Genomic DNA, 15,587 nt, shown 5'->3' on the forward strand with positions numbered 1-15,587 from the left:
CAGAGCAAGCCATATTTGAGATCAATCCCTGGAGGCTTGAGACCTGGTCTGGCTTTGTTCTTCCAAGGGGTTGTTCCATCAGATTGGGAACAGTATGTTAAATGCATATTTATTTCATGACAGTTTGAATGAAAGACAATATGGAATAGATTAGTTTGAAATTTCTAAAGATATTCTGGTACAGCCAAATAACTTTTTAAATAAATAAATTTTGTTTAAAACAAAATCTTTCAGGTTTTCAATAAATTTGAAGGCTGGCCGGTCTGACCAACATGACATGACACAACATCGCTTTTCACTTCAACCCCCGTATATACTCTGTGGTCCTTAATAGTAGCTGGAATGGGACATGGAACCAGAATTGCGTGGAGACACCAGAAGGCCCATTTGTCTGTGGAGCAGCTTTTGATATCATCATGGTCATTAACTCAGAATGCTATGAGGTGTGATATTATGGGGAAAAGAAATGAGAAGGTAAATACTTTAATAATTTGTTTTAAATAAGCTTAAACTTGTTCAGGTGACGGTGAATGGCCTGATGCGCTACACGTTCGAGCACCGTATACCGGTGGACAAAGTGACTACACTTAACATTAATGGAGACGTCTTCATGAACAGCTTTGCCATTACTGAAGTAGGTCATAATTATTATTTTTTAATAGTTACGGAGTCTTTAATAAATAGGGTCTAAAGAGAATAAAACTATACAAACAACCCCAGAATAGTGTGGACTCAGTAAAGGCTTAGTAATATCAGTGATCTACATCCAGCCTGCATCAGGAATGTTAAGAGATGCTTTCTTTTTTTTTTAATAGGTGGGTGATATGAATCTGAAAGTCACCTTCCCTGCCAATATTTGAAGCTTTGCATCGGCTCCAAAATCACTGCCTGTTTTTTTTTGTTATATTCTGTATACAGTATCAAAAGTATATCACAGTTTGTGGACATGGTCTGTTTATTTTATTAATAAGTCTTTTTTTCCCTACTGAGCATTCTTATGTGATTTTTCTTGCTTATTATTGTTAGAAACAATTGCTATATATTCTTTGTTATAGATATTATACCTTTGTTACAGTAAATGATACAGGTCATTTGTATTAGCTGTCTAGATAAAGACAACTTTGAAGCATTAATTAGCATTAGCACATTAGAGCAATTAGTCCATGGCTAACATACCACTGTTTCACTGTTTAAAATTTGGAGCCATGTACTGTCAAAAGACATATCCTTTTAGATAGATCCATTTTATATTAACAGAGACTATAAACATAAATTTAGTGAAACAGTGGTTTTAGAAATAGATATTAGAACAAAGCAATAGTTTATTAGTTACTTGTTCTTATAATAATAAAACAAAAATAATCTTTCCATTCTAACCAAATACATGGTGGACAGAGTTTCTTATTTAAAGGTGAGGTGCACGTTGTGTGAGAAATGCTTCAGAATGCTTCGGGCCGACAAACAAAACAAACGTGTAGCCAATGGGCAGAAAGGGGCGTGTCTTGTCAATATGCGGCAGAGAGTGCCAGGTATGAAGAACGTGTACGGTGTGGCGGTTCAGTGCGCATGTGTGACATGAGCAGAAAGCGATTGAAACATTGACATGGTGGATAAAAACGAAAAGTGAAGAAAGGCTTACGATAAGGCAAGAAGTAGGACCCGTGTTAATACAGGATCAGCTTTCCAGCGCTGGAGAGAATTGAACGTCTTCCGTGTGAAACGGAGCTAAACCTTTCACAGTACAACACACAGTACTACAAAAACACATTTGTATTACCATAGTATTACTCATTGAGTTCATTTATTGATAAAAATATCCCCTCGGTCAGCCGCCCCAGCAGGTTCCCCCATAATAGTTGCCTGGGTTACGTATGTATGTGTGGGCGAAGCTATTTAAGCATTTCAACAATGTACTGATTATAAGTATGATAATTCTAATAACCACTGCTCTAGTCAGTAAAACACCCTTTTTGAAGTGCACCACTTGACTAATGTGTAGCTCTGTTGTGTATTTAGAAAAGCATGACATGACTTAAGGAACAGGGGCAAAGTCTAATAATTCATCATGTGCCTTAATTATTTGTTTTTTCTTTATTTTATGGATCAAAATAAATGAATCGTGTCAAATAAAAAACTGATTTATGGCTTCTTCCTTAAAGGTATCATAAAATATCATATAAAATGAGGAGAGAGAGAGCGCAAATGAACAAAAAGTGATCACAGGATCACAATTCACACACATTCACTGTCTACATTAGGTTTACATGTGTGCACAGATATAAACAGTGCTATTTGTGACAAAATGAGAGATCACTTGTGGTATGTTGATCAGCCAAAAGTATGAAATTGTGTTTTAGGATTAAATGACTTCATGACTGTCCAACTCTGATGCTGCAGTGATTAGTTTCAGCCATAATCTAAAACACCTAAATCACTTAATCTTAATCTTCATTCATTCATTTTCTACCGCTTATCCGAACTACCTCGGGTCACGGAGAGCCTGTGCCTATCTCAGGCGTCATCGGGCATCAAGGCAGGATACACCCTGGACGGAGTGCCAACCCATCACAGGGCACACACACACACTCTCATTCACTCACACAATCACACACTACGGACAATTTTTCCAGAGATGCCAATCAACCTGCCATGCATGTCTTTGGACCGGGGGAGGAAACCGGAGTACCCGGAGGAAACCCCAGAGGCAAGGGGCCCCGGTTCACAGAAAACACCTGCTCAGAACAAGTAGTCTAGTGCCAGTGGTTCTCAAACTGGGGGCCCTGAGATGGTGCCAGGGGGCCCCGGTTCACTGACAACACCTGCTCAGAACAAGTAGTCTAGGGCCAGTGGTTCTCAAACTGGGGGCCCTGAGATGGTGCCAAGGGGCCCCGGTTCACTGACAAAACCTGCTCAGAACTAGTCTAGGGCCAGTGGTTCCTTTTTTCAAAGGTGACTGGATTGAACCAATTTGATCGTAGTCTAGGTTTTAGTGCTTCCACATTCTAATGCTGAGGCCCAGAGGGTATTTTTGATGGTCGGTTTGAACAAAACCTGAACATTAAACAGCTTGTGGGCTTGTGCTGGACTGTTTTAAATGGGAGCAACATTACAAATGATAAAGGAGTCCAAAAAGGCAACAAACACTTACAATAAACACCAACAGTCATAATTTCTCTCTCTCTCTCTCTCTCTCTCTCTCTCTCTCTCTCTCTTTCTCTCTCTCTCTCTCTCACACTCACACACACACACACGCACAAATTAAATTGAAACTGAATAAACACTTTGTTTAAATTATGGTCAGTGATCTTTACCAAACACAACAACACCCCCATTGTTGTGTTTGGGTGGGGGGTTGGAGATGGGTGGGTCACTCTTGCCTGTCTTCAAAACTTGAGAGCCCTGTATGTATGTTCTTATGCTGTAACATTTAAAATTCCTTTCTGGTGCTAAAGGCCCAAAGTGTTCCAGCATGTGCTCCTGTGTACGAAGCAGCTTCATGTACACACTGTTAACTCTGGAGTGTCCTACACACAGCCTTCACTCTCACTCAACCCCACCAGGGGCGTAGATTACGCGGGGGACACGGGGGACATGTCCCCCGCACTTTTTATAAAAAGTAAATTCGTCCCCATCACTTTTTTAGTGGAGAGTTGTGTTCACCAGATGTTGAGGTTTTAATGGAGCAATGTATATAAATGCAGAGTGATTTAAAATTCAAAGAGACAAGAAAGTTTAAGATTAAGTCTCAAGATTTAAGTTTAAGTCTATACATGACATTCATGGCAAACAGTCACTCACTTGTCACGTCATCATCACGCGCCCCCAGTACTGTCGCACGCACGGTCCAGCATTCGGTTATGATGAGCTCAAAGCGGCAAAAAAGGCTTCACTCCTTTTTTATAAAAATGTCAAGCAGTGTAAGTTGGCATATGGTATCCGAATCGTGTTGCACAATGTTTAGTAACTCTGCCTGTTGCTCTTGTTGAATAATTAGCAAGTTTTAATTTAAAGGAGCCTTGATGCCCGATGACGCCTGAGATAGGCACAGGCTCCCTGTGACCCGAGGTAGTTCGGATAAGTGGTAGAAAATGAGTGAGAGTGAGTAATTTAAAGGATGGGGGGCACGGTGACTTAGTGGTTAGCACGTTCGCCTCACACCTCCAGGGTTGGGGGTTCGATTCCCACCTCCACCTTGTGTGTGTGGAGTTTGCATGTTCTCCCCGTGCCTCGGGGGTTTCCTCCTGGTACTCCGGTTTCCTCCCCCGGTCCAAAGACATGCATGGTAGGTTGATTGGCATCTCTGGAAAATTGTCCATAGTGTGTGATCGCGTGAGTGAATGAGAGTGTGTGTGTGTGCCCTGCGATGGGTTGGCACTCCGTCCAGGGTGTATCCTGCCTTGATGCCCGATGACGCCTGAGATAGGCACAGGCTCCCCGTGACCCGAGGTAGTTCGGATAAGTGGTAGAAGATGAATGAATGAATGAATTTAAAGGATTATAAGGAAAAATAGCTGCTTTGACAAACGTTATATAAACTCTTTTATAACGTCTTTTGTTTTAACAAGTGTGTTATCAAAACCCTTCAAATAAGAATAAAGATAATGTTGAACTGAGATTTTACAGCATGTTTAACTCTGCCAATTCTACATAATATCAAGTATGTGTCACTGTATGTACACGACAGAGACGAGGACGACGAATAGTGACATTAAAGATGTCATTTTAATAATAAGGAGCAGGAAAATCACACATACAAACAAAGTAGTAAAGACGATAACCGACAATGAGTGAAGACGGTGGTGATGAGTATAAATAGAGTCCGGGTGAACAGACAGGTGAAGACGGGAAACAAACATGGTGGATGACGGGGTGCAAAGGATGATTGGTAATGTAAAAAATGTAAATAAGGTACAAAGATGTCCTTTTAAGGGTACTGTCCCAGTGGCAAGCTGTTCTATTTCTGTCTTTCTTTCTGTTTTATAATCATATATAATCATAACGCATATAAAGCATGATTAAAAAAATCATGATTAAAAATAAAACCTGTCATTTACACAAGGGTTAACTGAAAAAAAAAAAACTAAAACAGATAACACTAGACATTTCGTACCCCCCACTTTTTAAATGATGGCTATGCCCCTGAAGCCCACTGACAACCTTTAGGATGAACTGAAACCCTGACTGTACCCCAGACCTCCTCAGCCAACATCAGGACCTGATCTCACTAATGTTCTTGTGTCTGAAAACTAAATCTAGTGGAAGTCTAACCAGAAATGTCCCGATGCGAGGAATCACTGAGCCTGAGGCGTTAATACATTTGTGTACTGATTGATATGATACTTATTTACAACAAGGGATGTGATCAATGATTTTAAGAGGGATATAAAAGCCAAAGAACCTGTAGAAATCCCACACAGACAACAAAGACTCTACCAAAAAAATCACAAATTCGCCACACAGAGTAAATGGTTTATTTCACAATTGTAAAAAAAACCCAGTAATTTACATCCAAGTTCACATACTGATAATAAAAGCACACATCCATCGTTAATAAAGAGAGTTTTAAGCTTTCTGTATTTTTTTTATATGTATCATCTTTCCTTATATAATTGTTCATTGCGAATGTCACCAAAATTAATTTATCTTCAAAATGAACAACTCAAAACCTTGTTTGTTTACAGTATCTCCAAAATCATATTCAGTGGATAAAGACAGATATTTTCTTTTCATTTCTCCTTTTTTTCAGCTTATTTTGCCTTGAAAAGGATCCAAACATTACATCCTGTATATTTTCAATACCAAAACCTTGACGCTTTTTAAATCCCTTGTATCTCACACCTCTTTGGGCTATTTTAAAAGCAGCTAGCTCAAACCAGGCAGCTGTGGATGTTCTCTTCATCCGTCCTACATCCTGTCTTTTTCCTTCATCACGGTGAGGCCTAGAATTAAACTGATATTTCAGTGCTGTGTCCCGCACTTTCTGTAACGTTCCACTGGAAGAGAAAAACATGGTACAGAAAACTCAGGTTTGTTTTCTTGCACCTTTCTTCATCCTTCAATCCATCATTCTAAAAAAAAAATCCACTGATTTGGGTTTGGATACTTCTAAAATCTTTAACAATCCACAGAAGGGGGGGTCACGGTGGCTTAGTGGTTAGCACGTTGGCCTCACACCTCCAGGGTTGGGGGTTCGATTCCCGCCTCCACCTTGTGTGTGGAGTTTGCATGTTCTCCCCGTGCCTCTGGGGTTTCCTCCGGGTACTCCGGTTTCCTCCCCCGGTCCAAAGACATGCATGGTAGGTTGATTGGCATCTCTGGAAAATTGTCCGTAGTGTGTGATTGTGTGAGTGAATGAGAGTGTGTGTGTGTGCCCTGTGATGGGTTGGCACTCTGTCCAGGGTGTATCCTGCCTTGATGCCCGATGACGCCTGAGATAGTCACAGGCTCCCCGTGACCCGAGGTAGTTCGGATAAGCGGTAGAAAATGAGTGAGTGAGAGATGAGAGCGAATCCACAGAAGGTATAAAATTCATTAATAAAATGTATAAGTTAATGTGATGTTCTGCACCAAACCTTACTATATCTGAAAGAAGGCTGGTTTGGTTTCTCTAGGACTTCTCAAGCTACACTATTCTAATGTGATGTACACAGTGTTGACCCTGAGCAGATGCCTGCATTTTGTAAGAAATAAAACACTCTGTGTTTTAAAGTCATTAGCAACGTCGGTGTGTGATGAGGCTGCTAGCTAACACTGAGGTCCGTGCTTGTTACGGAGGTCACTCAGCATGTCCGCGACAAGCTCAGGAAGACCAAACGCCGGCTCCCAGCCCCAATCTCTCCGAGCGTTAGAGTCATCGAATCGCATTGGCCAGCTGTCTGCTACACACACACACACACACACACACACCAGTCAATGAGCATTTACACAAACCAAAAGATACCAAAATTAACCATCCATTCATCAGGTCAGGCACCTATTATTCGTTTATGTATTTATTACTTCATCCTTTCATTCATTTAAGAATCCAGTCATTTATTCCCACTATCAATGTTTCCAGCCCTTTATCCTTCATCTGTCCATTCCTTTATCGATCTCTTTTCCCCTTTTCATCCATCCATCATGCAAGTCATCCATCTCTTCCCTGATTAATCCATCCAATTATTCATTAATTTATGCACCATCTAAGAATCCAAACCTCAGTCCTTCTTTGTTCTATCTATCTATCTATCTATCTATCTATCTATCTATCTATCTATCTATCTATCTATCTATCTAGCCATCCATTCATTCAAACAGCTATTGATCAGTTTGTCTACACCTTAATCTATCTATCTATCTATCTATCTATCTATCTATCTATCTATCTATCTATCTATCTATCTATCTATCTATCTAGCCATCCATTCATTCAAACAGCTATTGATCAGTTTGTCTACACCTTAATCTATCTATCTATCTATCTATCTATCTATCTATCTATCTATCTATCTATCTATCTATCTATCTATCTATCTATCTATCTACTGATGAATACAGCATCTCATCCATCCCTCCATACATCCATTTTACATTTTACATGTCTATTCAATGTCAGACTGCTTTTGGTTTGGTTCGTACCGATGTTCTGGCGGATTGGGTCTGATTTATAGGTGACCCTCAGGTGAGGAAGGTGTTTGCGGATCTCCTCCACCACCTCCTCGGGTGTGAAGCTAATGGCGGCGATGTTGTAGGTGCGCAGATTGAGCAGACATTCAGGAGTCTGCATGAACTCGACAGTGGCCCGGTGGCAGTCGGAAATGTGCATCATGGGTAGGCGTGTCTTTGGATGCAGGTAGCACTCGTGGTGTCCAGTGCTGAGAGCATCATGGAAGATCTGGACTGCGTAGTCTGAAGTGAGAGAACAAGTTACTGAAGAGAGTGAGCAAGTTACTAAAGCACCATGGACTCCAGAGTTCTTGGTCAATGTATAGACCGGAATTGTTTTTTATTTATTGTGAATGGATAAATTTTACCTGTGGTTCCTCCACCAGGGTGTGTGTAAGCTGAGATAACTCCAGGATAACGCAGACAGCGGAAATCCAAGCCGTATTTATGGTGAAGATACTAAAAGCCAACAGATCAGCAGATAATAGATAAAACATTTCCTCTCAGAATGAAGAGGTCTAAAAATAAAAGTGAGAAATGACAAGCTGACCTCGCCCATGAGCTCGGCATGGACTTTGGAAACACCGTAAATGGTGCGAGGCCTCTGGATGCAGAGATCGGGAGCGGGGTCTCTGGGAGAGGACGGACCAAATGCTCCAATGGTGCTGGGGACGAAGAGACGCATGGAGTTCTCCAGAGCCAGGTCTAATACATTATGTAGCCCTGAGAAGATGAGGAGAAGATGAAGACTAGAGAAGAGGAGGAGATAATAGAGGAGGAGAGAATAGAGGAATAGAGGAGGAGAGAGTAGAGGAATAAAGGAGGAGAGAGTAGAGGAATAAAGGAGGAGAGAGTAGAGGAATAGAGGAGGAAAGAGTAGAGAGTAGAGGAGGAGAGAGTAGAGGAATAAAGGAGGAGAGAGTACAGGAATAAAGGAGGAGAGAGTAGAGGAATAGAGGAGGAAAGAGTAGAGAGTAGAGGAGGAGAGAGTAGAGGAATAGAGGAGGAGAGAGTAGAGGAATAAAGGAGGAGAGAGTAGAGGAATAGAGGAGGAAAGAGTAGAGAGTAGAGGAGGAGAGAGTAGAGGAATAGAGGAGGAAAGAGTAGAGGAATAAAGGAGGAGAGAGTAGAGGAATAGAGGAGGAGAGAATAGAGGAGGAGAGAGTAGAGGAATAAAGGGGGAGAGAATACAAAAATAGAGTACAAACAGAGGAGGAGAGAAAAGAGGATAAGGGAGTAGAGGAAAAGAGGAGGAGATAATAGAAGAGTAGAAAATCAAGGAAAAGAGGAAGAGAGAATGGAGGAATAGAGCAGAAGCGAATAGAGAATCAGAGGAATAGAGGAGTAGAGAATAACAGAACAGAGAAAAAAGAACAGAGGAATAAAGGAGGAGAAAATAGCAGAACAGAGGAGGAAATAAAAGAAGAGTAAAAAAATCAAGGAAAAGAGGAGGAGAGAATAGAGGAGGAGAGGATGGAGGAATAGAGGAGGAGATAATAGAGGAGGAGAGGATGAAGGAGGAGAGGATGAAGAAGTAGAGGTGAACCTGTGATGTTGATGGCTCTGGACAGCTGGACGTTGGTTTCTCCCACAGCACTGAGCATTGCGCTGTAATGCACCAGCCAGTTGATGCCATTGTTCACCACCAGCTCACGCAGGTTCTTATAATCTAGTACATCAGCGTACACGAAGGGACCTAAACACCTCAACAGTGTGAACAAACACTGAACATTTCACACAACAACCAGCACAAAACATTTCGCACTGAATGTAGTGAGTAAATTTGTGTACCCATGTCATACACCTCTGCTGAAGGCTTCTTGATATCGGACAGGATCACGTTTTCTCGGCCAAACTGCTGCCTAAGATCAGAAAGATTCACAAAATAATAATAATAATTTGAGTGTTTATGTGTTTACTTTGTGGTTTATTAATTATTTGAAAACTGAAAAAGTGTATGAAAGCTAATAGAGAAAGTTAAAGGTGGGGTCTCCGATTTTTGAGAAATGCTTCAGAAAACTGAGTCGGGGCGAATAATAAACAAAAACAAAACAAACGTGCAGCCAATGAGCAGAAAGGGGCGTGTCTTGTCAATATGGGCGGAGAGAGTGTTCAGTGCACATGTGTGACATTAGCAGAAAGCGGTTTTAACATTGACATGGAGGATAAAAACAAAGAAAGAAAGAGAAGAAAGACTTACGATAAGGTAAGAAGTAGGACGGGTTAATATAGGATCAGCTTTCCAGCGCTGGAGAGAACTGAAGGAGCAGGAAGTTGGTCACATATTCACAGATTGGAGTTTCCTGAGTCAATAACTCCTGAGCTAAACGCTGTTACTACACAAATAACACCTCTTTTCTATCGTAGTAATGTAGAGACGCAGCTACAACCGTGTTTTGTGTAGTAACAGTGTTTAGCTCAGGAGTTATTGACTCGGGAAACTCCAATCTGTGAATATGTGACCAACTTTACTTAAGACGCCGAGGCGCTTTTTTCCTTCTCGATAGGTGAGTAACGTTGGTTTTGCTTTGTTACACAGAACTAATATATGTCTTTGTCCTTTACATGATTATGCTTGTGTGTCATTTTTGCTTGTTTGTTTATCTGCAATCGTATTGTTCTTCACTTCAGCTATGATAAAGACACATTTCTTTCCAGTAGTTGTCTGGGTTACGTATGTATGTGTGGGCGGCGCTATCGATACAGGGGTGGGACCCGTTTGGGTTAGGGGCGTGTTTGTTTTGGTGATTTTATATGGCGGCATTGGCTTTCAAAAATCGGAGACCCCACCTTTAAAGTCAACTTAAAGACTGAAAGCTATTTTATTCACTGATCTTACTAACTCAAGAGGCAACCTAGAGAGTGAAAGCTAACCCAGAGAGTGAACGCTAACCTAGAGAGTGGATCCTAACCTAGACAGTGGCTCATAACAGAGTGAAAGTTAATCTAGTTAATTAAAACTAACCGTAGCTAGTGAAAGCTAACATAGCTAGTGAAAGCTAAGCTGGAGAGTGAAAGATAACCTCCACAAATATAATGTAATCTAGAGTGTAAAAGGTATCTTAATCTTGCGATTGAAAGATAATCTAAGGAGTTAAAGCTAATGTAGAATGTGAACAATAATATAGTGAGTGATAGCTAACCGTTTAACCGTTGTGACTGAGTGGTTGCTACGTGGAGGTTGACCAATCCTGATTATGGTCACATCATGTCAATCAACCAGGCTCAAGCCAGACCCACATAGTTCTCAGCTTGGTCAAGCTGTTGTTTAGCTGTTGTCTTATTAGTATGAGAGTTTTAAGCCTATACAAATACTTTCTCTTCTTATTAGCTAAGACATTCATGAGACTTAAGTGGGAAATACATGAGTGTATTCTGCAGGGGTGATGTAGATTAATCCAATGCTAAATGCTAACTGCAATAACAGACTCTCTCACATACACACCTCAGCATTTGCGCCAGACCAACCCCGAGCTGCCCGAGTCCACCTTCGAACAGAGAGAGAAAGAAAGAGAAAGAGAGAGAGATAGAGAGAGAGATTCAGTGCTGTTTTAGATCTGGATTCTGATTGGTCAGGAGGTGTTGAAGAAGTAGTGGAGCTGCAAATCACAGGTTTATTTATTATTCTGGATGAATGCTGTCATTCCGTTAGGTTACGGTTCTATAATAACAACTGATTCACAAGGTTAACAGATCAAATAGTTTGACAAGGTGACGTTTTCTGTATGTTACATTAATGGAAGGAGTCTCCAGTTTCAGGGGTAAAGCTGTACTGTAAGTTGCAACTTTTTTGCGGTTTCTCAGTAACATGACAAGCTGAGGTTGGCCTGTTGTTGATTCATTTCCAGTAACAGCTTGTCATGTGGATTTATTCTTTACGTCCTATACAGACCTATACACACTCAACATAATACGGTGTTGTGTAAACACAATGCAGCCGAGTGCAGTGTTAAACGCCGCTAGACACCACACAACACCGTGTACCACCCGGCTTTTGTCCGCAGGATTGATCAGGACGATCTCAGATAAAAAAAAAATTCATTCAACCAGTTATTTAGCTTTAAATAATCCTCAGAGCTTTACTTTACTTCACTTCACTCATTTTTCATTTATTAATACACCACAAAATCTTATTTCTCTTAATTAGATTAATCAACGTTTGTCTCAAGCTTGAAATCTTCCAGGAAGAGAGACTCAAATTATCTCAGGTTTTAGCCTAGCCAGGTTTTAGCCTGAGCCGTTGAGTAAATACAATGCAGCTGAACGCACCAAAGGGTGCGTTCAGCTGCATTGTATTTACTCAACGGCGCATTATGCTGCGTGTTTACGGGTTAAAGCACGGCTCTGTGCCACCAGGACTCTGCTTGAATAATTGTACTTTCTTACATTCCACCACTCGATACGTCTCTTAAAAAAAATCAATATGATTAAATGTTTTTCAATCTGTATGTGTGAAGGGATCTACATTAATACATGTGATGTGCAGCTGTGCTACTGTCAGAACTCAACAAATCAACACCTTCTGCCCAATGACGATCCAGAATCCAACACAGCTGTGGTGTAAATCCTTTAAATATTGAGTTGATGAGGAAGACGTCCGTTCTCAGTGACATACCAGTAATCAGGATTCGAGGGGAGTCTGATGGATGATCTGAAGACTGCGGACTCCTACAGCTGATTTGTCTCGTTGACCAACTCATGGATCGACACAGAAAGCGGGAAAACGTGCGCGTCTTCATTTTCGGCTAAAACTGAAATTTAACACCGCAATACTCGATTAAACACCAAGTCTCGTCTGATGCTAATCATAAAAAAAGCACAGTGACTTCAGATGTTTAAACGAAAAACACTCAAATAAACACTAGAAAAGTTAACACAACACTGGCAGACCGAATCAAGCAGAAATTCTTTATTAAATACTAAATTTAATACCATTTAATAGAGTATGTAAATACAATAGTATTTAATTAACACATTTAACATGTAATACAAGGGTAATTAACCCAGTGTTTAGCTTAATAAATAAAGCTAGACCTAAAAGAACCATCTATGAATTAACTCCAGACTGGGAATGTTAGAACACTATAAGATTTATTAATAACACATTACATCGTTAGCACCTTAATTCAAAAGCGTAGGTGTTGATTCAATACTCAGGGGGTTAATTCAGCAGTGTGTGTTAGTTCAGTATCGAATCAGCTAATATAGATAATAATAATATAATAATAATAATAATATATAACAGTGCAGGTGTTGATTCAATACTGAAAGTGTGAACAGTGTGAATTCGGATCGAGGCTCAACTTTAACACACATTTTCAGTTCTAATCCAAAGAAGAACTAAATCTTTCCTACCTGTTTGAGGTCTGCAGGGTGAAGTAACACGGTGAGAATGAAGACTTGTGTGACTCCAGTGATGGCAGCAGGAGGACTTTCGAATTAGGAGGTTTAGAATAAAGAGATTATGATGTAAAACCAGCGGCTGCTGCGAGCGTCTCTGGGAAATGTAGTTCTTAAAACCATCTCTCTGCTTGATAATCACTTGCTCTGGACTACAACTAGCGCTCAAAGCTTCAGAGGCGACACATAAGTCAAAACCTGCTGACTGCTGTTTGGGCCAGTTTCATTGTAGTGGTGTTCAGCTGAGCTGGTCTTTTTCTCTGTTTACTGTGAAGCCATACAAACATAGATAAATAAATATACCAGGACCAAATTGTTCCTTGTTCTTATTGCTTATTTTATGTCTTATTATATTAATGGTTAATAAAACATGTAATTATTTCTAGCAAGCTAAAATGTCATTATTGTTTTTTTTTGTGTGGCCATTTTATAACGAGCCACAAGAGGGCGTGATACTTTAATAGCACACACACACAAACATACACACACAGACGCGCGCGCGCACATACACACACGTGCACAAACACAGACACAAACACAGACACACACAGACAGACACAGGTGCACAAACACAGACACACACGTGCACAAACACAGACACAAACACAGACACACGTGCACAAACACTGACACACACGTGCACAAACACAGACACACACAGACACACGTGCACAAACACAGACACATGCGCGCACACACACACGTTATTCACACATGTTTACATCCCATTAATATTTGCTTTGGACATGGGAATATTCCGACAGTTCAAGTGAACACTTGTGTGAAATTTAGACACTAGCAACAGCCAACTCCATGCGGTCTTTAATTATAACAACCTCATTATCAATACACAATTATCAGTCTATATCTGACTGTAGAAAGAACGTTATTTATAATAACACTCTCTGGTGTTTATAACAGTTTATAATCACACCCTCCAGTGTCACCTAAATGAGACTGAGGTTCCCCTTTGAGTCTGGTTCCTCTCAAGGTTTCTTCCTCTTCCTTCTAAGGGAGTTTTTCCTCACCACAGTCACCTCAGACACCTCAGACTTGTTCATTAGGGATAAATACAAACAGATTTAAATATATCTAATATTAATCTTAAACTTTTGTATTATATTGATATAAAAACTTTTGTACTATATTTCTTATGTTCTGTAAAGTCGCTTTGAGACAATGTCCATTGTTTAAAGCTCTATAGAAATAAAATAAAATTTAATTTAACTAGATAATTACGAGGCTAGTAATAAATATTTATAAGGTGACAGCTGTCAATTTTTTAAAAGAAGTTTTTTCATTTTTTTGGACTAGTTTTGTGATTGCAGTTAGAAACAGACAAAATAAACCTGACCATCAGTGTTCAGTGTATCATGATACATATTGTGGGTTTGTTCAATCAGCAGCATTAAATCTCTGTTACAAATGTAAAAAAAAAAAAAAAAAAATCATGATTTCCACACTACTTTAGAAACGTTTTGCAAAAAAGAAAAGCACTGTTATATTGCCACATCACCACATTATATTGTCAAATCACCCAAACCTAAATCTTAGCACTCCACACTAACAAACATTCAAATAATCATAAAAACAATCCTGTGAGGCCAGAAGAAAAAAAATCTGGACACGAGAGATAGAAGTCAAGTTAGCAGTCATTGTTTTTAATTGTGAGCTGCTTATAATATGATGCTAATCATGTGGTTTTAGTTGCAGCATTTAAATAATATGGTGCAGGAAAACTGGAGTGTTTTATATTCATTCATTCATACATCTTCTACCGCTTATCCGAACTACCTCAGGTCACGGGGAGCCTGTGCCTATCTCAGACGTCAACAGGCATCAAGGCAGGATACACCCTGGACAGAGTGCCAACCCATCACAGGGCACACACACACACACACACTCTCTCATTCACTCACACACTCACACACTACGGACAATTTTCCAGAGATGCCAATCAACCTACCATGCATGTCTTTGGACCGGGGAGGAAACCGGAGTACCCGGAGGAAACCCCCGAGGCACGGGGAGAACATGCAAACTCCACACACACAAGGCGGAGGCGGGAATCGAACCCACAACCCTGGAGGTGTGAGGCCAACATGCTAACCACTAAGCCACCGTGCCCCCCTGCAGGAAAACTGGAGTGTTTTATATTTATAATTATGGACAGAAAAGTCTGTTCAGGACAAACTGTACATCAGTCAGAAATAAAAATAAGGGTAATTAAGGAACTGAGTGAAAAAATTAGCAGAAGATGGATATCGATGAAGGAACAGCTGGACAAAAAATTGGACCTCAAACATAAAAAGAGCAAAAGACAGCTGTAAAAAAAAAAATTACTGTTTTGGTGCAGAATGTACTATGTAACTATGTAATAATAGTTATTATGAAATCTTTGAGTATATTTTCTGATATATTTTTAAATACATATCGTCACTGTCAGACGGAATCCTCGTATCTCCAAAACTGTTATTTTTCAGGAAATTAAAAAAACGCCGTACCTTATCTGCAGTGCACAGGGTTTAGTCCGCGTTGCAGTG

General features: G+C 40.2%; 1 protein-coding gene across 1 annotated transcript; it reads right to left on the minus strand.

Moving 5' to 3' along the window:
- Nucleotides 1-6,744: 6,744 nt before the first annotated feature.
- On the minus strand, nt 6,745-12,344 carry tdh2 (L-threonine dehydrogenase 2). The gene is made up of 8 exons (XM_060879625.1): nt 12,260-12,344; nt 11,090-11,132; nt 9,436-9,506; nt 9,191-9,340; nt 8,195-8,367; nt 8,013-8,103; nt 7,618-7,887; nt 6,745-6,878 (listed from the first exon to the last, which is right to left on the minus strand). The coding sequence occupies exons 1-8, from the start codon at nt 12,342-12,344 to the stop codon at nt 6,745-6,747; spliced, it is 1,017 nt and encodes a 338-aa protein (XP_060735608.1).
- Between the last annotated feature and the right edge of the window lie 3,243 nt (nt 12,345-15,587).

The sequence above is a fragment of the Tachysurus vachellii genome, chromosome 10 (genome assembly GCF_030014155.1).
Source record: "Tachysurus vachellii isolate PV-2020 chromosome 10, HZAU_Pvac_v1, whole genome shotgun sequence".
NCBI lineage: Eukaryota > Metazoa > Chordata > Actinopteri > Siluriformes > Bagridae > Tachysurus > Tachysurus vachellii.